We start from the raw sequence: 22686 nt of genomic DNA on the forward strand, positions 1-22686 counted from the left end.
CCGACCGGCTGGAAGTGCTGAAACCTTGGGTCGAGGTCTGGAGCGGAAAGGGACAAGGATGGGGATGGGCAAGTCCGGGCCCGCCTGACATGGGGAGGGGCACGATGCCGGAGCTGGGGCAGGGGAGGGGGTGCACCAGTTTAAGCTCACCCCCCACAGAACACCCAGCTCCTCAGCCCACATCTTCCCTGAGCCCTGCGGCCGCTTCTCCCCGCAACCTTCCCAGCTGAGGCTGCTGGGGAGGCAGGAAAAGGGCGGTGCTGGCCTATGCTGAGGCTGAAAGAGGTTTGGGAGCCCTTCTTTGCGGGGAGTGGAGCCCACAGTGAGGCAGAGAGACCCTGAGCTTGCCTGGTCTGCAGGCCCTGCACGGGCCCCAGGCCTCCACTGCCCACCCCCATCCAGGCCAGCCTTCCCAGGCCCTCGGGAGCACTGCTGTCTCACAGCTGCAGGAGACACCGGAGCACCCACTTGCCACAGGAGGACGCTGAAGCACAGGAGCACCTGGGTTTCGGAGCAAGCTAGCAGCGGAGTCCCCAACCAGGCTGTTTCCCTCAACCTTAGACCTTCTCCTCCTGCTCTTAGCTTCCTGCAAAGCAGGTGGTGGGGCTGAGAGGTGGGACCTGCAGTGGTGTGACCTCTCCCTGCAGCCTGGGGGCCCCACAACCCAGGCTCACTCTGACCACCGGAAGGAGGCCCCTGGACTCTACACTCCCCCAAACTGTGCGGGTTTGCCTGGAGATGGGGGTAGGTGGCCCCACTCCTGCTCCAGGATGAGGCCCCCACCTCTCAGACTGATGGAGAGAGCCTCTGATTGCTACTGGTGCCCCCAGGGAGCACGTTTTCCAGGTCTTCAGGATTTAACCACGCCTCTGCTCATCCTGACTTCCCTGGTAGCTCAGGCGGTAAAGAATCTGCCTGTAAGGCAGAACCACGTTCGATCCCTGGGCTGATCGAACCTGGTTCAACTGATCCCAGGTTGGATACCTGGATCTATCAATCCCTGGGCTGATCGAACCCGGTTCAACTGCCCCCAGATTGGATCCCTGGGTCAATCCCTGGTTGATCCCTGGGTTAATCGAACCCGGTTTGATTGATCCCAGGTTGGGTCCCTGGGTCAAGAGGATCCCCTGGAGAAGGGCAACTCATCTCGGCAGGCAGGAAGTCCATCTAGGAGCTGTGTTATCTCTTGCCCAGAGGCCTGTCGGGGCCACTAGTCCACCTGGCGGGGAGCCTTGCTAAGGGGGCCACAGTTACGGCTCCATCATGCACTGCACATAAGGGTGTGAGGGGAGGGATGCATCAGTGAAACTCCTCCCCACTGCTAGAAAATAAGGCTGGTTCCTGGAGACTAGAGGCAGCTCACAGAGGCCCTCATTACCCTCCAACCCAGCCACTGTGGGAGCGGAACCGGGGAGAGTGGGCCTGAGAAGATGAAGCCAGTTCCCCACACCCGGCCTGAGCTCTCCAGCCCTCCAGGAGAGCTGTTCCCGGTGAACAGGCAGCGGCTTCTTGCCTCCCGATTAGTCACTGCCTTCACTTCCCGAGCAGCACCACTCAGCAGGCGGCAGGAGGAGGGGAGGGGCCCAGGGCAGAGCCAGACCCCCAGGGGGCCAGCAGGAGGCACTCAGCCCGGGAAGAGCTACTGGGCAATAGCCAGGCCCTTCCCCGGGGCCCTGGAGAGGGTGGGAGCGACTCCAGCCTTTCCTCGGGCTGAGGCAGAAGCGTTGCCGGCCCGTGCGCCCAGAGCCGGGAGTGCACTGCTCAGCTCCGAGGCCTCCCCATCCCTCTGCCCCACCAGGTCCCTCTCGGCCTCCAGCCGGACGCTCCCTGTGCTGGGCTGAGGCTCGTCTCCGCTGCCCGCCCCAGCCTGGAGCCCACCATGGGGACGCCCCTCGGGAGGAGAGCATGCCTGCTGATGCTGGTAGCCGCGGCCCTAGTCTCCACACCAGGTAAGAGGGCTTGTCCGGAGCCAGCAGCGATGGGTCGGGTGTTCTGTCATTGTTAGGGATGACTACAGAGATGACTGACTCTGCGCTTCAGCATGAGGCCATTTCCTCGTGGAATTTTCATGTCTGTGGATTTTACTTTTCCTGAGATTAGGAGGAGAGGGGAAGAGTCTTTGTCTCATTGTAGATGAATGAAACATGATCCAGAGAGGGTGAGTGGCTTGCCCTGGGTCACACAGCAAGACTACGGCCCAGCCAGAGCTCCACATTAGCGCAGTTGTAGCCCTTAAGGCTGCAAGATGAAATTAAAAATTAGCTGCTTAATTGTCCTAGCCGCACTTCAAGGCCTCATGGCCATATGGAACGGCACAGATAATAGAATATTTCCATCCTCACATACTGCTCTGTTGGATAGGACTGCTCTAAGGTCCCCTGACCACAAAACCCTGGGAGGGCGGGCTCCTCAGGGCAACACTGAGGCCTGGCAAGTAGACGAGATATGGAACAGGATCTGCGCAGAGATGAGGCAGAGCAGAGGGTGCCCAGGAAGCAGGCAGGAGAGGCCCAAGGAAAGGTTCTCGCGCCAGGGATCCCGGGGTGGGGGGCTGGCAGAAGAGAAGGGGGCAGGGCGGAGCAAGCTGCAGGCCCCCAGGCTGGGCTGGCAGAGCCGGAGCATCTCTAGCAGCCTCTGCAGCTCAAGTACCTGCTGGGACCGCTGCTCCGTCTCTCCGCCCTGACCCCCAGCCTAGACCCACAGACGTGTCCTTTCCCCTTCAAGATCGCCACGGGAGAAAGCGTGCCCATCGTCTGATGGCCTTCTGGAGCCCTAACCGCTGCAGACTCCACCTCCCCACCCCGCGGTCCCCTGCGGGGCTTCACGTCTTAAATTCTTCGTCTTGGCTGGGAGGGACCCCACTGGTATAGTGTCAGATGTCCTCATTATGTTCTGACCGCCTCCCAGCCCTGCACCCAGGTCAGTGAGGCTGCTAGGAAGTAAGGGAGCCTCCCGGGCGCCCAGCCCAGGCCTAGCTCCTGGTGCCGGGGCTTCTAGGCCTGGAGGTGCTGCTGGGGAAGGGAGCCCAGGCTTCAGGAGCAGGAGACGTCTAGCCCAGAGAAAGCAGAGGAGGGGGGTGCCTGGGCTCCGCCACATTCCTGACCCTCAGGGGCAGCTCAGTCCTGGGGCTCCAGCCCCCGAGGCAGACAGCGGAGTCCTCAGACCCTGAGAGGCAGGAAGGCCCAGGGAGGTGGGACCTGGCCGGCCCCCTGGAGACCGGCAGAGGGAGGAGCGGAGTGTCCCACAGCCGTGTGTCCTGGGAGGGGCCTCGGCTCTTAGCTGTCTCTGTGTACCCACCCTGAGGACACAGCTTTGGACTCCTACGCCCCAGTGCAAAGCAGCGCTGTGCGGCTTCCCCCGCAGGCTCCCAGCTCCCTCTCTGCTTCCTCTGCGAGGCCCCGATGCCTGTGCACTGAGGAGCAGGGTTGTCTGGACAGGGAATCAGGAGAAAATCAGAGAGGCTGTCAAACAAGGAGAGCATGGAGGGGGTGGGTTTGCCTGGGAGTCTGTGTGTGTGTGTGTGCGTGTGGATGTGGGTGGATGTGTGTGTAGCTTCACAGGGAGGCCTGGGGTTGAGTGAGTGTGTGCCTGTGGATGTCTGGGAGGGTAGAGATGTGAGCGAGTTATTGCATGGAGGACATGCTACATTTTGGGGGATGACAAACGTGAATAGACATCCTTACACACGGTGCAGTGGCTCGCAACTCTAACTGCCCTTCAGAACGTCCACGCAGCCCCTTTAAAATCTAGATTCTTTGGCCTCTCTTCTAGAGATGCTGATTCGGTACCTTCAGGATGGACCAGCACCTCTGATGCTTCTGCTGGGAGCCCTGAGCCCGGTGGCTGAGGATGTGGCTCTGGGGGAGGCTGGCCAGGGTCCACACCCTAGATCTGCTCCTTCTCACTGTGTGATTTGGGGCCAGTTTTTTAACCTCTAAGTCTCAGTTTTCAGATTAGCCAAACAATAAAATGGCGGTACCTATCTTGTAAAGAGGTTACAAAAAAGAAATGTGGAGCATGATATTTGATAAAGAGTAAGCCCTCAAGAGATAGAATCTATGTTGTGATTATTAACGCCTGGATGTTATGAACGCCTGTTTTGTATATGTATACACATATGCAAGTATATGTGGACATTTGTAGCCGTCTGTGCGTGGAAACCGATGTGTGTATAAATGTATGTATCTGACTCCTGGAGTAGCTTAGAGAGTCATGTATGTATATATGTGTGATGTCCGTGTGCACGTGAGGAAGTGGGCGTACATGACAGGCGTGGAAAGTGTGCCTGTGTGGATGTCGGGGTGAGGGTGTGTATATGGCCAAGTGCAGGGGGTCAAGCTTGGGATCAAGTGCAGAAGGAAGCCAGTCTTAAAGCATCAGCGTGCCCCGGGCCCACTCAGCCCCCCACCCCCACCATGAAGACAGACTTCCTGGGAGCTGCGATTATGCAGGGCCGTTCCCAGCAGCCTGGCTGCCTCCCCCGCCCCTCCGCACAGTCCCAGCTGGGGCAGGGGTCCCTCCCCTCCACCACCATCATTAACTCGGGATTAAGCTGGGCCATCTCTGAGGCCCAGGGCAGCCATGAGGGAGAGAGACGGCTGAGGGGGCAGGAGGCAGGGTGCCGTTTCAGGAAGCCCTGCCTCCTCCTCCATTCTGAGAGCTGCTTAGCAGCTGCCGTCATTCCCAGGGGTCTGGAACCAAGCCTCAGCTGTGGCATGGGGTCCATCCCCGCCCCTGGACTAAGGCTGACAGCTGGATGAACCAGGAGAGTAGTTAATGGGGACCCCACCCCACGACCGACCAAGGAAGCTAAAATCAGCTTCACTAAGGGACAGGAGCCAACTAGGGGTGGCCCGGCTCCCGCCTGACACCACAAAGGCAAGGCATGCCCAGCCCTGGTCAGCACATCGAGGCGGGTGTGGGACCTTGCCCTTTGCCTCGCATCCCCTGCCCAGGGAGACTGGACCCGCGCCGGGAAGAGCAAGGCGTCTGCTCTGGGAGGGGCCAGGCAGAGAAACGCCACCGTTTGCATGCGGGGTGCCCATCCGCTCAGCAGACCCAGGAGCCCAGGGTCCAGACCTATGTGTGCCCCAGGCTTGCCCTGTGACGACGGGCAAGTTGTTCCCCTTTCTGGGCCTCTCTTTCTTGAACTGTCACATGGAAATTTTATACAATGCCCTAAAGCCACCTGTACAGCATCCACCCGCCCCTGAGCCTGCCTTCCCCTGGTCCCCGCCCCACGCCTCACTTGGGTCCTGTGCCAGGCTGGCCCTGCTCTGGGCCTCGAGGGGCGGTCACCTTTCCACCTCCCAGGTGAGGAAGCTGAGGCCGAGGGTCCTGTGACAGCCCACAGAGGCCCAAGCCCCAGCACTTTCCCTGGGGACGCCCCCCCAGAAGGAGCACAGGCCCAGGGCCACGCGTCCTCTCCCTGCCGCTTGGCCTGTGGCTTCCAGGCGTCTCTCCAGGCCCCTCTCACACCCCACAGGCCAGGTTTCCCGTGAGTCCTCTGGCCTCTTCCACTCCAAGGGTCCCTGCACGTGACCCTAAGCCACTATCACGGTCCTTGCCTCCTTGCACTGCCAGCTTTCTGCCTTCCTTCCTGGGCCTCCTGCTCCATGTGATGGAAGGAGTCGCTGTGCTACCCAGTGCTAAGTATACAGCAGGTACTCAGTGCCTGCGAGGGAGGGGTGGCTGACTCATCTAACTTGACGAGATGGAATCTGCCTTGCTGTTTCGTCATTAAGTCACGTCCAGCTCTTTGCAGCTCCATGAACTGCGGCGCACCAGGCTTCCCTGTCCTCGCCATCTCCTGGCATTTGCTCAAACTCATGTCCATTGAGTTGGTGATGCCATCTCACCATCTCAGCCTCTACTGCCTCCTTCTCTTGCCTTCAGTCTTTCCCAGCATCAGGCTCTTTTCCAAAAAGTTGGCTCTTTGCATCAGATGGTCAAGTATTGGAGCTTCCAATGAATGTTCAGGGGTGGTTTCCTTTAGGATAGACTGGTTTGATCTGGCCTTCCAAAGGACTCTCAAGAGTCTTCTCCAGCTTCACAGTTTGAAAGCATCAATTCTTCGGCACTCAGCCATCTTTACGGTCCAACTCTCACATCTGTACTTGACTACTGGAAAAACCATAGCTTCGACTACATGGACCTTTGCCAGCAAAGTGATGTCTCTGCTTTTTAATACGCTGTCGAGGTTGTCATGACTTGTCTTCCAAGGAGCAAGCATCTTTTAATTTCATGGCTGCAGTCCCTGTCCACAGTGATTTTGGAGCCGAAGAAAATAAAGTCTGACATTGTTCCCACTGTTTCCCCATCTATTTGCCATGAAGTGATGGGACTGGGTGCCATGATCTTAGTTTTTTGAAAGTTGTGTTTTAAGCCAGCTTTTTCACTCTCCTCTTTCACTCTCATCAAGAGGCTCTTTAGTTTCTCTTCACTTTCTGCCTTAAGGGTGGTATCATCTGAATATCTGAAGTTGTTGATATTTGTTTCTCCTGCCAGTCTTTATCTCAGCTTGTGACTCATCCAGCCTGGCGTTTCGCATGATGTACTCTGCATATGAGTTAAATAAGCAGGGTGACGATATACAGCCTTGACGTGCTCCTTTCCTGATTTTGAACCAGCCCATTGTTCCATGTCCAGTTCTAACCATTGCTTCTTGACCTGTATACACGTTTCTCAGGAGACAGGAAGGTGATCTGATATTCCCATCTCTTTAAGAATTTTCCAGTTTATTGTGATTCACACAGTCAAAGGCTTTCTCATAGTCAATGAGGGAGATGTTTTTGGAATTCTCTTGCTTTTTCTGTGATTCAACAGATGTTGGCAATTTGATCTCTGGTTCCTCTGCCTTTTCTAAATCCAGCTTTTACATTTGGAAGTTCTCAGTTCACGTACTGTTGAAACCTAGCTTGAAGAATTTTGAGCGTTATCTTGCTAGCATGTAAAATGAGTGCAACTATATAGTAAGCTGAACATTCTTTGGCACTGTCTTTCTTTGGGATGTGAATGAAAAGTGACCTTTTCCAGTCTTGTGGCCACTGCTGAGTTTTCCAAATTTGTGGTCTGCCTAACCTATTGAAATTGAATTTTTAATTAATTATAATCAAATAAAATTAAAAATCTGGTTACTCGGCTGCACCAGCCATATTTCAGGGGCACAGTGGCCAGTGGCTACTATACTGGACAGTTCAGAAAATGGAAGCTTCCCATCACTGCAGAAAGTTCTATTGGAGATCAGGCTCCAGCTGGCCCCGAGGCCCTGAGACGTCTGGTGTTGTCCCCCATCTGCAGCTTGGAGCTCGGCCTGGGGATCCCCAGCTACCTTTGGGCCTGTCTTTGAAGAGCAGCCCCTTGGCCTGCTATTCCCAGAGGAGTCCACAGAGGAGAAGGTGACGCTGGCCTGCCGTGCGCGGGCCAGCCCTCCGGCCACCTATAGGTGAGGCCCCGCGTCGGTGAAGGGAGGCCCTGGGCGGCGGCAGGCTGTCCTCACATCAGCCCCCGCCACCCCCACTGCAGGTGGAAGATGAACGGCACCGACATGAAGCTGGAGCCAGGCTCCCGCCAGCAGCTGGTTGGGGGCAACCTGGTCATCATGAACCCCAGCAAGGCCCAGGATGCTGGTGTCTACCAGTGCCTGGCCTCCAACCCCGTGGGCACTGTCGTCAGCAGAGAGGCTGTCCTCCGCTTCGGCTGTGAGCCCCATGGGGGGCTGAGATGCTGTGGGGGTGGCACAGAGGGTGCTGGGAGGTGTCCAGAAAGGGCAAGTGACTCCTGCCCCATGGAGGCTGACGGGGCAGGGGCCGCAGGCTTGAAGGCCAGCGCCTGAGGGCCTGGTTTCCACCTCCAGTTCTGCAGGAATTCTCCAAGGAGGAGCGAGACCCAGTGAAGACCCACGAAGGCTGGGGGGTGATGCTACCCTGTAACCCACCCGCCCACTACCCAGGTGAGCCAGGCCCCGGGTGATGCCGATGCGAGAGGGTACAGGAGGCGTCCGGCCACTTACGGAAGAGGGATGGAGTAAGCGGTGGTGAGGGGCCCTGGAGTGCTGATCCCTGGGTCCCCAGCTCCAGATGATTCTGTGCCCCCCAGCACGCCAGACTAGGAGTGTCCCGCAACCACTGCGAGCTGTCTCCCCAGCAGACCGCACTCCCTGAGAGTGGGGCTAAAGACGCGACTTCCCTCTGGGTCTCCCCCCAGCCCCAGTTCAGGGCCCCGCGCCTCTCAGGACCAGGTCTACGGGTCCCCAGTGCACTGTGGGGTCCCAGCAGAGCTGCTCCATTGACCAGCGGCCCAGGTCCCTCACACGCCCCCTTCACAGGCTTGTCCTACCGCTGGCTCCTCAATGAGTTCCCCAACTTCATCCCAACGGACGGGCGGCACTTCGTGTCCCAGACCACAGGGAACCTGTACATTGCCCGGACCAATGCCTCGGACCTGGGCAACTACTCCTGCCTGGCCACCAGCCACATGGACTTCTCCACCAAGAGCGTCTTCAGCAAGTTTGCTCAGCTCAACCTGGCCGCAGAAGGTCAGGGTCGGTGCGCAGGGCCGGGGGGAGGGGGCTGAAGGCTCAAGGGCGTTGGGAACGCGGGTTTTCCGTCTGAAGCTGTAAAGAGCAGCTCGGAGGGCACAGGGTCCGTGCCTGGACCCCGGGGCCCTCCTGCGGCCCAGCCTCAGGGCCTTGCTCCAGCCACCAACAGGAAAGGAAATCAAGAAGCGCAGGCTCTGAGCTGCGCTGAGGCCGCAGGCGCAGGAGCCCTGACCTGGAGTGTTTGTGTCTGATGCGCACACTCCCCCTCTCCGCAGACACCAGGCTCTTTGCTCCCAGCATCAAGGCCCGGTTCCCAGCAGAGACCTACGCGCTGGTGGGACAGCAGGTCACCCTGGAGTGCTTCGCCTTCGGGAAGTGAGTGGTGGGGAGGGAGGGCCAGCCCCTCCGAGCCCCCAGGGAGAGGGCAGGGCCAGCCCTCAGTCATCTTGGTGTCCCTGCGCAGGGTCTAGCAGAATGCTGGGCCCTCAGTGGACACTGAGTCTGTCGGTGAGGCATCACACACTCCAGGGCCCCGACACAGGTCGGCTCACTTGGTCTTCCCAGCCCATGACCGGTTCAGGCAGCTTATGTAGCACCACAGGCTGGAAGCAGGTAACGTGGTGCGTGGACCCAAGCTGGCCTGCTTTATTCAAACCCCAGCTCTGTCACTTGCTGACATGGAGACCTTGGGTAAACCACTTAACCTCTCTAAGCCTCAGTTTCCCTATTTGTTCAGTTCAGTTCCTCAGTCGTGTCCTACTCTTTGCGTCCCCATGAACCGCAGCACGCCAGGTCTCCTTGTCCATCACCAACTCCCGGAGTCTACCCACACCCATGTCCATTGAGTCAGTGATGCCATCCAGACGTCTCATCCTCTGTCGTCCCCTTCTCCTCCTGCCCTCAATCTTTCTCAGCATCAGAGTCATCTCTTCACATCAGGTGGCCAAAGTATTGGAATTTCAGCTTTACCATCAGTACTTCCAATGAACACCCAGGACTGATCTCCTTTAGGATGGACTGGTTGGATCTCCTTGCAGTCCCGGGGACTCTCAAGAGTCTTCTCCAGCATCACAGTTCAAAAGCATCAATTCTTCAGCACTCCGCTTTCTTTACAGTCCAGCTCTCACATTCCCTACTTGTACCTAGCGTTAATAATAGTACCTACCTCCTGGGGTTGTTATGAGGTTTGCATGAACTAATATACATACAGTGCTTAGAACAGTATCTGGCATTGAGTAAGTGTTCTATGGATGCTAACAGTTACCTTTTAAGATAGAAAGTTTGTAACAGAAATCTTCCCGGCTTGGGAGAAGAACTCACTGGACCAGTGCTAAGCTGCTAGCAGGTGCTGGATAAATGTCCCTAGAATGAATGAAAGAGTGTGACTTGACCATTGGTCCTCTCCTCCCTCCTATATCTCCTGGGTTACCCAGGATGCCCCTGCTTTGTAGAGACTGATTGGGCTTCCAGAAAACCCATATTTAAAGCACATAAGAGTCATTGAGTCCTCAGTCAATTTAGTACACAGATTACTAACAGCTAAATCCCCTTTGAAAAGTAGAGGCCAGACCCCGCTGAGGAGAAAGGAGAGGGACCCGTAGAGACCTCGGTCTCAGGCCGCTGCTGGGGAGGCAGGGCCCAGGAGAGGCCACTGCAGGGTGGGGGGAGGGCAAGCCAGCTTCGGGGTGCAGGCCCCCGGCGCGCTGAGCCCCCGGGAGCAGCTTCTCCCTGCCCCCCTCCCCGTCTCTCCTGGACCCCTCTCCCTTCCCCACCTGCCCAGCGTCCCAGGAGGGCCTGGTGGGGGTGAGGGGCAGGAGGCACGGGGCGTCTGCCCAGCCCCGCCCAGCCCCCTGGCTCTGTCTCCCCGCAGCCCCGTGCCCAGGATCAAATGGCGCAAAGTGGACGGCTCCCTGTCCCCGCAGTGGGCCACGGCCGAGCCCACCCTGCAGATCCCCAGCGTGGGCTTCGAGGACGAGGGCACCTACGAGTGTGAGGCGGAGAACGCCAAGGGTCGCGACACCGCCCAGGGCCGCATCATCGTGCAGGGTAGGCCGGCCGGCGCCCGCGGCCCCGCCGTCCCCGGTCCCGAGAGGCGGGCCCTGAGCTGCAGAGCGCACGGGACGCGCTACAGAGATTTAAGTCGCTAAAAGTTACTGGCAGAGGCGCCAAATGCCGGTTTTCGTGAACCTGCTTCTCCCCACCGCCCACCACCCCCGCCCCCGTCCCGGAACCCTCCGCCCTCTGCTGTCCGGCTGTCCCGGAGACTTAGCCCCAGGCCCTGCCCGGCTCCGCGGCAGACGCTCCCTTTGGTCTCCACAGCTCAGCCCGAGTGGCTCCGGGTCATCTCAGATAGGGAGGCTGACATCGGTTCCGATCTCCACTGGGCCTGCGCCGCCGCCGGCAAGCCCCGGCCGGCAGTGCGCTGGCTGCGGAACGGCGAGCCTCTGACCTCCCAGGTAGGAGACCTGGGGCGTCCGCCCCCCGACCCAGCTCAGTGCGCTCTGCTCCCTGGTCCCCTCCCCCCCACACACCCCCGGGGGCCCTCTGGGCCAGTAAGGGTGCCGGAGGGTAGTTCTAGGTGCTTCTGTACATCCCAGAGTCACGTTCTCCCGGTCAGCTGGAGAGAATCCTGACTGGAGGGTCCTGGGACTTGAGTCCAGGCACACCTCAGCCACAAACGCACCGGTGGTCCTGAGTGGGTCCCTCAGCCCCCTGGCTTCCACGTGCCGACAGGGAAGGGCTGGGGAACCTCTGCAGCCTGGGATCCAGGCGGCCCTGGAGAGGGACCGCACAGGGGGGGCTTTCTCCAGGCAGCCCCGTCTCCACTGCGCCCCTCTGCGAGCGCCCACGCGGGCGCTCCAGGGGTCCTGATGCCCCTGCCCTGCCCGGGGCGGGCGTTTCTGCACAGGCCCGGGTAGAAGTGCTGGCCGGGGACTTGCGGTTCTCCAAGCTGAGCCTGGAGGACTCGGGCATGTACCAGTGCGTGGCGGAGAACAAACACGGTACCATCTACGCCAGCGCGGAGCTGGCGGTGCAAGGTAGGGCCCAGGGAGAGAGGATGTCCCCAGGGACACGCGGGGGGCGAGGGGGGGGTGGGGGGGGGCGGGGGGGGCGGGGGGGGGGTCAGGAATTCTGAGCAGCGGCATGTCTACATTCAAACACTCACCTGGCAGTTTTCCAACAGCTTCTAAGTAGCACTCAGGGATTGAAGACAGGAGCTGAGGCACTAGACAGAGAGCTCCCAGAGGACAGGGTCTCCGGCTTGACCCACATCTGAAAGTAAATGTCTACTGCTGTAAAAAAAAAAAAAAAAAGTGGCGAAAGTCACTGGAAACCAAATCAACTAGATTTGGGTTTAATGCAGCCCCTTTGCTTATGTGGCCTTTGGCAAGTTATTAACCTCTTTGTGGCTCAGTTTCTTGATTAATAAAATCAAGAAATCATCGTCCAGCCCTCACACAGGCTGTGGGGTTACAGGAGATGATAGAGCTAAAGCATAGAGAACCTGCCCATCGCATAACAGGTGCCTACAAGTGTCAGCTGGTCCAGCAGCCTTAGCTGTGTGACTTGAGCTTGCAGCCTGTGTCCTGATCTGTAAAATGGACAGGATGGTGCCTATCTCAGCATGTTGTAGTGAGGCTTACCTAAGACTCACTCATTCATGCAACTAGCATTTCTTCAGCACCTCCTAAGAAGTCAGTATGGAAGATAAGGTCTCTGCCTTCAAGTATCTTACAATTCAGAGGAGAGGGGCAAACAAACAGAAAATCAAATAATTTAAAAGGATAATTTCAGACAGTCATAAAAAATACAGTATAAAGAAAATCCCTCAGAGTGGTGGGGGTAAGGTGGGCCAGTTAGAGGGAAGGGTCAAGGAAGACCTCTCTGGGGAAGTCACATTTGGGATGTGACTCAATCATGTGAGATCTGGGCATTTTGAAGCAAAATCGATGGTAAGTGCAAAGGTCCTGAGGCAGGAAAACCCATGGCATCTTCAGGGGACAGAAAAGAAAAAGGAAAAATGGCCCAGGTGATTGGAGCACAGTGGGTGCGGGAAGCAGCAAACTGCAGTCAGAGTGGAGACGGCTGTGTGAGCCCTTGGGAGGTGTCAGCTTCATTCTAAGTGTCTGACTTGCGTGACTTTAAAAAGACGTTCCTGGCGGCTGTGTGGAGAAGACTGTAGAAAGAAAATGCAAAAACAGGAAGACCAAATAAGGGGCTCTCAGTAGTCCAGCGGAGATTTGGTGGTAGTTGAGGTTGCGGGGGGTGAGGAGAAGGGGCTGCATCCTGGCTGTTTTACAAGTGGTGCCGCTGGGAGTCACTCATGGATTGGCCATAGAGGGCCCATCAGATGTTTAGCGTGTAGCCAGGTGGCGTCTTAATCAAGCACAAAGGGGCACTCTTTGGATTCCCCGGGTGACTGTGGGGCTGTCCCCTTCTTCCAGCGCTTGCCCCCGACTTCAGGCTGAACCCCGTAAGGCGTCTCATCCCTGCAGCCCGAGGAGGAGAGGTTGTGATCCCCTGTCAGCCCCGGGCCGCTCCCAAGGCCGTGGTGCTCTGGAGCAAAGGCACTGAGATTTTGGTCAACAGCAGCAGGTATGAGCCCAGCCCCCTCTACCCCCAGCGATTCCAGCTCCACTCCCTCTCCTTGGATTCCCACCCCCGTCTCAGGACCACAGGGTGTTCCTGGGTCAGCCAGGTGTGCTCCGTCCTTGCTGCAGAGTGACCGTGACTCCGGATGGCACCTTGATCATCAGAAACATCAGTCGGTCCGATGAAGGCAAATACACCTGCTTTGCTGAGAACTTCATGGGGAAAGCCAACAGCACAGGCACCCTGTCTGTGCGAGGTGAGGGCTGCGGTTCGGCTGTGGTCAGCGGCTCGGGCTCTGCAGGGCGCCCTCCCTCCCCACCATCCGGCTCTCGTCTTCCTCTGTTCCTCTCAGTTCCGTGTTTTTTTTAAATTAACTTATTTTAATTGGAGGCTAATTACTTTACAATATTGTAGTAGCTTTCAAATCAGCCTCGGGTGATGGAATGGGGAGGGATGTGGAAGGGGGTTCAGGATGGGGGACACATGTTCACCAGTTCCGTTTAGAGGCTACCCCGGGGTTTGGTCTCAATGGGGACCACCATCCAGGATATGCGCCTCCATCCCTCCCACACATTCAGGGGGCTGCTGGCAGGTCAGGGTACTGTTGCCACGCAGCCTGTTCTCTTCTTCCTGGGGTTCAAGGCAAACCCTCTCACCCTGGCCTGCTGCCCGCCGCAGCCTGCCTCCTCCTGCTCCACTCAGGGGCCCGTTGTCTTGGCAGATGCAACCAAAATCACACTAGCCCCCTCGAGCGCCGACATCAACTTAGGTGACAACCTGACCCTGCAATGCCACGCCTCCCACGACCCCACCATGGACCTCACCTTCATCTGGACCCTGGACGACTTCCCCATTGACTCTGACAAGCCTGGGGGTCATTACCAAAGGGCCAGCATGGTAAGGCCTGAGGCCAGAGAGCTCAGGGCTCCTCCTTCCTTGGTGACAGGGGACCCAAGATGTCCTTAATCATCACTACCCCAAAGCCTTTCCCCTTCCCCCAGGAATGCTGGCAAGCCCATCCCTGGGTCCATAAACACCCTCCCTTAGACACGCAGCTCCCTGGTTCCACTCAAAGTTTGTGCACGCAGGAGAAGGTTAGGGGCAAGCCTGGATTCCCAGCATCCAGGAAGATTAATTCCCCACTATCCTGCTGCCCCTCCCCACAAGGCAGATGATATTATTAACCTGAACCAACATTGACTGTCCTCTCTAAAAACAACAACAAAACTGCTGTTTAATCCCCACTGGTACCAAGTAGAAAGTAGCTGATTCCTCCCACGAAGCGAGGTGAAGAGGTCTGTGGGCATATTGGAGCAGGGGACAGTGAGCCGCACCTCCTGTCCCCTGACTCATTGCAGGGGAGGGTCCTCTGACCTACCCCGCGCCCTGTCCCTCGTGTGCAGAAGGAGACGGTTGGGGATCTGACCATCCTGAATGCCCAGCTGCGCCACGGTGGGAAGTACACATGCACAGCCCAGACAGTGGTGGACAGTGCGTCTAAGGAGGCCACGGTCCTGGTCCGAGGTAAGGCCAGGCGGTGGTGGACGGTGCGTCTAGGGAGGCCACGGTCCTGGTCCGGGGTAAGGCCAGGCGGTGGTGGACGGTGCGTCTAGGGAGGCCACGGTCCTGGTCCAGGGTAAGGCCAGGCGGTGGTGGACGGTGCGTCTAGGGAGGCCACGGTCCTGGTCCGGGGTACGGGGTTCCCACCCCACCCCCACTGTGATGGTCGTCTTAACAAGTCTGTTGAGCTGAACTCATCCCGAGGGCCTTTGCAGGTACTGAATGAATAGAATACCCTTTCTCCAAAGCCAAAATTATAAAAATCTACTTCTAAACACATTCCAAGCCTGGAGAAATTTCTTGAGGCTGGAGAAGGGGATGGCAATCCATTCCAGTATCCTTACCTGGGAAATTCCCTGGACAGAGGAGCCTGGCGGGAGCATAAAGAGGCCATAAGTTGGCAGAGTCGGACACGACTGAGTGACTAACACTTTCACTGGAGTATCAGAGGCTCATGCTGCGAAGTCCGTTCACGCCTCTGTGACTCCTCCAGCCCGGGACACGTCCTTCCTCCGGGGAGGCAGCTCACTCCGCCCGATCCTTGCCCTCCCACCGAGCGTGTTTCCTGCGCCCTCTGCTGCTCCCCCTTGGTACTGCAGCGGCCCGCGCAGGCCTGAAGGAGACTGGCTCCCATTGGAAGCTTTGCAATTCTGACCCACTTTCCTCTGACGTCTTGGCGTAGGTCCGCCAGGTGCCCCAGGAGGCGTGGTGGTGAGAGACATCAGCGACACCTCTGTCCAGCTCAGCTGGAGCCGTGGCTTTGACAACCACAGCCCCATTGCCAAGTACACCCTGCAAGCTCGCACTCTGCCTTCAGGGAGGTGGAAGCAGGTTCGGACTAGTAAGTGTGAGGTCCTACTTAGGTCAGTACTGGTTAGCCTGGTGGTTCAGATGGTAAAGAACCCACCTGCAATGCAGGACACCTGGGTTCGATCCTGGGTTGGGAAGATCCCCTGGAGGAAGACATGACAACCCACCCACTCCGGTACTCTTGCCTAGAGAATCCCATGGACAGAGTAGCCTGCTGGGCTGTGGTCCACGGGGTCGCAAAGAGTTGAACATGACTGAGCAACCAGCACGTATGCAGGAGTGCTGGAGGGGGTGGGGTTTGGGGGCCAAGGCTGAGCCTGGAGCTTCCAAGGGGGACAGGTGTAGGCCCCTCTGCCTGGAGGAGCTCCCAGGCCATTAGGGAAAAGGGCCACAGAGGGAGCAGGAGGACGGGGCAAGAGTTGGAGGAGGAGGCTCAGTGTGCACCCTTGAAGCCCTGGCAGGACCGCTGCTGGTGCGATGAAAGCATTCCTGGGCTACAGAGTGCTCACAACATCTCACAAAGGTTCCAAGGTGGGGAGGTCTGCCTCCTAGTTCCCCGTCACTGATAGAAGAGGCACTGACCTTTAGTAAACAGCAGGCACCAGTGTGAGAGCTGGATATAAGCACGTGGTGCGCACCCAGTCCCTGCCCTTTCCATCCAGACCGGTGAGACACTGACTCCCTGTGCCTTGCAGATCCCGCCAACATCGAGGGAAACGCTGAAACTGCCCAGGTGCTGGGCCTTACGCCCTGGATGGACTACGAGTTCCGGGTCTTAGCCAGCAACATCCTGGGCACTGGGGAGCCCAGTGGACCCTCCAGCAAAATCCAGACCAAGGAAGCAGGTCAGAGCCCTGGGTGAGAAGTAGTGTCAGGGCACAGACACCAGCTCTCCTTAAAGGATGCTCCAAGCCAACAGCAGTTACATGGAGCTCCAACCCTGCTCACCAGACTTCGGACTCTAACAGAACAAATGCGGAAGGAACCTATGTCAGGGCAAGGCGGCTACACTGCACGACGCACTGTGCCTTGGTCCCCAGGCGGTCAGGGCTGGAAGCCCTCCAGTCCAAACTGTTCACCCAAAGAAACAGGCCTGCCTTACCATTGCATGTGAATCTACAATTATCTAAAAGTTTAAATTTTATTTTTTAAAAATATTTATTTGGCTGCACAGGGTCTTGGTTGTGGGATGTGGGATCTACTTTCCCAACCAGGGATCAAACCCAGGACCCCAGCATTGAGAGATCAAGAGTCACGGCCACTGGACCACCAGGGGAGCCCCTAAAAGTTTAATTTTTTAAAAAAAATGGAAAAACCAAAGCTTGAAGGAAGGAAGGGTCACACTGTCAGAGCAGGGACTCGACCCGAGGAGCATGGGGTAAGGGGCAGCTCTCTTCCTTGGACAGACACGAGCTGCAGGAATCAGGTAGTGAGGAACGTGTGTGTTGTTCAGGGCACTAGGTGAGCAGCCAGCTTCTCTAAGTCCTTCTTTAGATGGTTTCTTTGGCAGCAGAAGGGATGGACAACCTGCCCACACCCCTCCCTTAAAGGCAGGTGGGGAAGGAAGAGGTGAAGGTGAAGCCCAGGACCATAGCCCTGGGCTCCCAAGGCCAGCAGCGTGGAGTCAGGACCTGCCTCCCCTTCCCCACCCACCCAGGCCCGCCCCACCGGCTGTGGGACAAGGGTCTGCCTTTTTGTGTCCCTGAAACAGCTTCCTATGTGCCCCAGGCTGACTCTCCAGGCTCCCTATGGAATCAGTCAACATTTTTAACTGGTACCTCTCCTGAGTAAGAATTCCAGAAGGAGCATTTTCTTTGGCTGAACTTGGAGAGTCAAAGGTTGAGAAGTGGTCTCCTCCACCGTAGTATTCAGGAGTTGAGTACAAAGCCATGATACAGACGAAAGATGGTGAGCTTTTCAATCAGAAGACCTGAGTTCAAATTCAAACTGTGACATTTATTAGCTGTGTGACTTTAAGCAAGTCACTTAACTGCGCTGGGCCTCAACCTTTCCACTCTGAAAACGGTAATAGGTGTTTACGTACCCTTTGCAAATGAGAAGGCCCTCAACTCTCGTCAGAACCAAGTGATAAGTCTCCATTCACTGTGTCATCTGCAGAAATATTTTGACCTTCAGCCAAGTTACTCCCTGCCAAGCTTCACAGTCTAATTAAATACATTGTTTTAATAGCAGCCTTTTTGACTACTAGAGACAATTAGGAAATTAAATCTGCCACACACACCAAAAAACACCCTGTAACCCAAAAGAAATGTTTTTTGGATTAACTGCACTTCTGGATTATTTATTCCCCTTAAAGAAAAGTGGAGTTGGTCTGTTGTTATTGAGTTTACACCAACTAGAGGAATGAGGCTAACGCTCATTTATAGAGTGTGTGCTCTATGTATATGCCAGCCACTGTCTTGTTTAATTCTGTTTGTCTTACAGCCTTTGAGAGAACATTATTATCCTTATCTTATGGAGAAGGGAATCAGAGGCTCGGAGAGGTTAAATAACTTGTCCAGAGAAACACAGCTAGTAAGTGGCAGGGGTGTAATTTGATCTCAGATCCACCTGACTCTTGAGCCCACATCCAAAGGGACCCAGCGGACAAAAGCAGGGCTCATTGGAATAGTGTCAGAAGAACAGATGTAAACTCTAATTGTTCGGTAGAATTTACCTGGAAAGCCATCTGATCCTGGACGTCTGTTTCTTGGGAGTTTCAAATTACTGATTCCATGTCAGTACTGGTAATTCGTCTGTTCCTATTTCCTATTTCTTCCTGGTTCTGGTTTGGTCTCGGGAGACTGCACATTTCTAAGCGTTTGTCCATTCCTTCCAGGTGGTCCATTCTGTGGGCGTGTAGCCAGGGCCCACTGGAAGGGAGTCCTGACCCTGCGATGCTTCTCAGCGCAGCCGCAGGCCCGTCTCCACTAACTGTCTGTCCCTTGGCCCCGACAGCCCCCTCGGTAGCCCCGTCGGGTCTCAGCGGAGGCGGTGGAGCGCCGGGAGAGCTCACTGTGACCTGGACGGTAAGCAGCGAGGACGAGGCAGGAACAGGCCTGCGGAGCTCTGGGAGGGCGGTTCTCCCCACCTGCGGCCCACCCCGCCCCTGGGCCTCATCTCCGGAGGGGCGCAGCGTGCAGAGAGGGCCCTGACTCCGGAGCGAACCTGGGCCCCGTGCCCCCGCTGCAGGCGGAAGCCGCAGTCCGCGGGGCCGCCAGTCCCGGGGACGCCGGGGGCGGGGGCCGGGCGGGGCAGGCGGCCGCCGCCCCTCGCCCACGCGCTCTCTCGCCCCCAGCCCATGTCCCGGGAGTACCAGCACGGAGGCGGCTTCGGCTACCTGCTGTCCTTCCGCAGGCAGGGCAGCACCAGCTGGCAGACCGCGAGGGTGCCCGGCGCCGACGCCCAGTACTTCGTCTACAGCAACGACAGCGTCCGGCCCTACACGCCCTTTGAGGTCAAGATCCGCAGCTACAACCGCCGCGGGGAGGGGCCCGAGAGCCTCGTGGCCGTCGTGTACTCGGCCGAGGAAGGTGGGCCACCGGGGCCACCAGGCGCCGCCACCCCTGCGGCTTGTCTGCGGGGTGTAGGGTGGGGGAAGGACCTCTCACCCCGACTGGGCTCCACAGGCGGGGCAGGGGAGACCCCTGGCTGCCTTCCCAGCCCTGGCAGCCTCCGCCGGGCTCAGGCCTGAAGGGGGAAGGCCGTCTGCGAGAGAAGTGGGCCCCCGGGGATGGGGGGTGCTCTGGGAACCCCTACCAGGCCCCTACCCTGCGCCTCGGGCATTTTAAAATCCTGCGCAAGAGCAGTTCCAGTTGGCGGCTGCTCTGCGGGACACAGGGAGGCCCCGGGAATCCACACCCATTCCGTGTTGGTCTCTAGAGCCCAGGGTGGCCCCTCCCAAGGTCTGGGCCAAAGGGGTCTCGTCCTCGGAGATGAACGTGAGCTGGGAGCCCGTGCAGCAGGACATGAACGGTATCCTCCTGGGGTACGAGGTGAGCGCTGGCAGGGCCTGGAGGGGAAGAGGGCTTGGGGTCGGGCGCAGGGCCGCCTCGCAGCTCCGCGGCCTTCCTCTCAGAAGCTCCGCTGCACTCAACGGGCACGCCACATGCAGCCTCTGCAGCACCGCGTTCGCAGCCTCGGCTCAGCCCTCTGGCCGGTGCCTGTGGACAGCCTTGACGTCACTGCCTGGTGGGAGCCTAGAGGAGGAGATCCAGGAGGGGCATGGCCTGCCCCTTCATGCCAGAGCCCAGCTCTCCTGGCATGCTCAGGGCGGCAGAGAACAGCACAGCCCCTCATCATCCTGTCCCCGAGGAACTCAGGCCTAGCGGTTTCTGACCCAAGCCTTGAGCCCACTAGGGTCCATGTGGGGGTACATGGAGAGTGAGACGGAGCAAGAGGAAGGGAAAGAAGGACCAGCAGAAAATGTCATTGTCTGAGGGGGAACCCTAGTGATGCTGTAAATCCTAGCCCCGTAGTCAGCTCTGGGCTTCAGCAAATACGCTAGGTGAGCCCACTGGAGAGAGAGCTTCAAACCCTGCCCTGATTCAGAAGAATATCTAGAAGGTCTTGGTGTCACGAGGACTGTGCCAATGGGTTTGCGTTTACTGGGCAGCCATCAGTAGCTTGCTGGCGTGGGGGCTGGAGCACTGCTTTGCAAATATGCATTCCGTGGCCTTGAAGAGTCCCCACAGGACTCCTGTGTTCATTGATTGGGGCTGGGTTTCGGCAGGCCATCTCTCAGTGGAGTCTGTACCCACCCACCTGCTCCTGCATCCAGCACAGGTACTAAGCTCTCTCCTTGGACTGGGCCCTCCACTGGGCATCAAGAAGAGAGCAGCAAATCACACTGGCTTGTCTCTTCCGTGGGCCTCATGGTCGAGTGTCTAGGCTCCAAGCCCGAGACAGAGGGGCCAGGCAGGGCCGGGGCGGCGCAGCGCTGAGACCCTGGGCGTGACCGCTAACCCCCAGCGACGCCTGCTCCCTTCAGATCCGCTACTGGAAGGCTGGTGCCAAAGCGGCAGCTGCTGAGCGAGTGAGGACTGCAGGGCTGGATACCAGCGCCCTGGTCACGGGCCTGCACGCCAGCACCAAGTACCACGTGACCGTGCGGGCCTACAACCGGGCCGGCACCGGGCCCGCCAGCCCCTCTGCCAACGCCACAACCATGAAGCCGCGTGAGTCTGGCAGCTTGGGTGCAGGAGGGGCGAGGGGCTCTCGGATCACTTTCCAAGGCCGCTCGGCTAACGGTGAGAAGGGAGTGGGGCTCACGGCCTCGAGGCACCTCTCTTCTGCAGTCTCTGTTGGAGTCTGTTTCTCAGGCAGTGGTAACAGAACGTTCCGGGCACAGCTGTGATGGGCAGATTGTCTAGAAAGTGGCCGGCTGAAAGCAGGGGGGCGCGTGGTGGGGAAACACCAGGAAGACTCCTCCTGACTCTCTCCCCGCTCTGGCAGCTCCACGGCGACCCCCTGGCAACATCTCCTGGACTTTCTCGAGCTCCAGCCTGAGTATCAAGTGGGACCCGGTAGTCCCGCTGGGTAATGAGTCTGCAGTCACCGGCTACAAGGTAAGGGACGAGCAGGCACTGAACACTGAGGGACAGCACGTTTGTGTGCCCCGTAAACAAAAGGAGCTTCAGCTCCTAGCAGCTTGTGTCTGAGTCAGATGTAAGCAGAGCGTCTGGGACCGTGAGAGGCGACTGTGTGAGTGAGTCTCCGGGGAGCATGCAGTGGAGACTGCACGGAGGAAAGAGGTGTGACTGCAGAAAAGCAGGGTTCACGAGGGCGGTGACAGACTGGGTGACGTTTGGGGCCCTTCTGGTCTGAGGAGCCTACAAAATCAGTTCAGCTGCTGGGAACAGAAAACTGGCTCCAGGGAAGAGCATATTCAAGAGGCTGGTCCTGGTCAACGGGCAACAGGAGGGGGCAGGACCTCAAGGTCAGAGAGCCACGTGGGCTCCTCCCGTTCTGGGGCCAGGGAAGGATCAGTCCCACTGTCAGGAAACCTGGCTGGCTAACCCCTTCCCACAGATGCTGTACCAGAACGACCTACACCCGACTCCCACACTGCACCTCACCAGCAAGAACTGGATAGAAATCACAGTTCCCGAGGACATCGGCCACGCCCTGGTGCAGATTCGGACCACAGGGCCAGGAGGCGACGGGGTCCCGGCAGAGGTTCACATCGTGCGCAACGGAGGTGCTGTATCCCCCGTCTTCCCCAGAAAGATCAGGGTCCATCCAGATGCAGGGATCATCCCAGCCCAAGCCAGTCCCCAGGGAGACAAAAGGCGGTGTCAGGGACCTCCTGCAAAGTAGCCCTGCACCTGCCCTTGCCGCCTCCCTCCTCCCCAAACATCCCTGAGGGCTGAGTGCGCTCCTTGCATGGGAATAAGAGCAAAAGTCCTACAAAACCCTGCCCGAGAAGGGCTGAGAGCACCTCCCAGTCCTGAAAGCAGCGCTCTGTGAGTCTCCTTAGGGAAGGTCTGGACTCTGTCCTGGGGGCGGGGCAAGGATGAGCCCCTTCAGCCCATCTCGCCTGTTGGTTTCAGGCACCAGCATGATGGTGGAGAACTCTGCGGTCTGTCCAGCCCCACATCCAGACACCGCCCTCACCCACTCTGTGGCAGCGCTGGTCCTCTTACGCTACCTGCAGCTCTAATCTCGGCACCCTGCCTCCCCACCACAGCTGGGCACCCACCTCGATGGACAGCCAGCTGGCCCCAGCCCCTTCCCGATGCCAGGGTGGCCCAGCGCTGTGCCTGAGAACTGCTGGTTTCAAACAGTGACTGTATTTACAGAGCCCTTTTTGTAGGAGGTAGGATATGTCATATTCTGCCACAGGATAGAACCCATGCAAGGATTTTTTGTTTTAATCGAGAGGCACCAGGCAGTAACTTCCATGATGATACTGAACCCTAGGCCTGGGCCCTCTAGGGTGCCTGCATGGAAGGCAGGAGGAAGGGAGTTAGACGTGTGTCTGTGTATCAGCGGAGATGGCACTCTGGGACCGTATGTGGACTCCGGCCCAGACGGCAGAGCCCCAAGCCCGGGGACACCGGACAGAAATGGGCTGAAGTGGGACAGAGCAGCAGCAGCAGCGCCACTCAGTCTAAGGAGCGGGCCCAACCCGAAGACCACGACTCTTCTTTCCCCTCTGACAGGGCCGCACGGCTGGACCCTGA

At 58.0% G+C, this 22686-nt stretch overlaps 1 protein-coding gene across 1 annotated transcript; it reads left to right on the forward strand.

Moving 5' to 3' along the window:
• Nucleotides 1-1879: 1879 nt before the first annotated feature.
• On the forward strand, nucleotides 1880-22163 carry CNTN2 (contactin 2). Its single transcript, XM_052653897.1, has 22 exons — nucleotides 1880-1949; nucleotides 7300-7444; nucleotides 7525-7700; nucleotides 7856-7951; nucleotides 8327-8536; nucleotides 8815-8914; nucleotides 10410-10585; nucleotides 10859-10995; nucleotides 11448-11577; nucleotides 12985-13135; nucleotides 13261-13388; nucleotides 13854-14029; nucleotides 14536-14656; nucleotides 15375-15533; nucleotides 16198-16347; nucleotides 18461-18531; nucleotides 18801-19035; nucleotides 19385-19497; nucleotides 20493-20679; nucleotides 20957-21069; nucleotides 21533-21701; nucleotides 22054-22163. The coding sequence occupies exons 1-22, from the start codon at nucleotides 1880-1882 to the stop codon at nucleotides 22161-22163; spliced, it is 3123 nt and encodes a 1040-aa protein (XP_052509857.1).
• Nucleotides 22164-22686: the final 523 nt, after the last annotated feature.

The sequence above is a fragment of the Budorcas taxicolor genome, chromosome 16 (genome assembly GCF_023091745.1).
Source record: "Budorcas taxicolor isolate Tak-1 chromosome 16, Takin1.1, whole genome shotgun sequence".
Lineage (NCBI taxonomy): Eukaryota > Metazoa > Chordata > Mammalia > Artiodactyla > Bovidae > Budorcas > Budorcas taxicolor.

Excerpts from the sequence above, each read along its gene's own strand:
- CNTN2 (XM_052653897.1), top strand. The coding sequence starts at position 1,880 with ATGGGGACGCCCCTCGGGAGGAGAGCATGCCTGCTGATGCTGGTAGCC. Across the intron at positions 14,657-15,374 it reads GGCCACGGTCCTGGTCCGAG|GTCCGCCAGGTGCCCCAGGA; the intron begins GTAAGGCCAGGC and ends GTCTTGGCGTAG. Across the intron at positions 21,070-21,532 it reads CTGCAGTCACCGGCTACAAG|ATGCTGTACCAGAACGACCT; the intron begins GTAAGGGACGAG and ends CCCTTCCCACAG.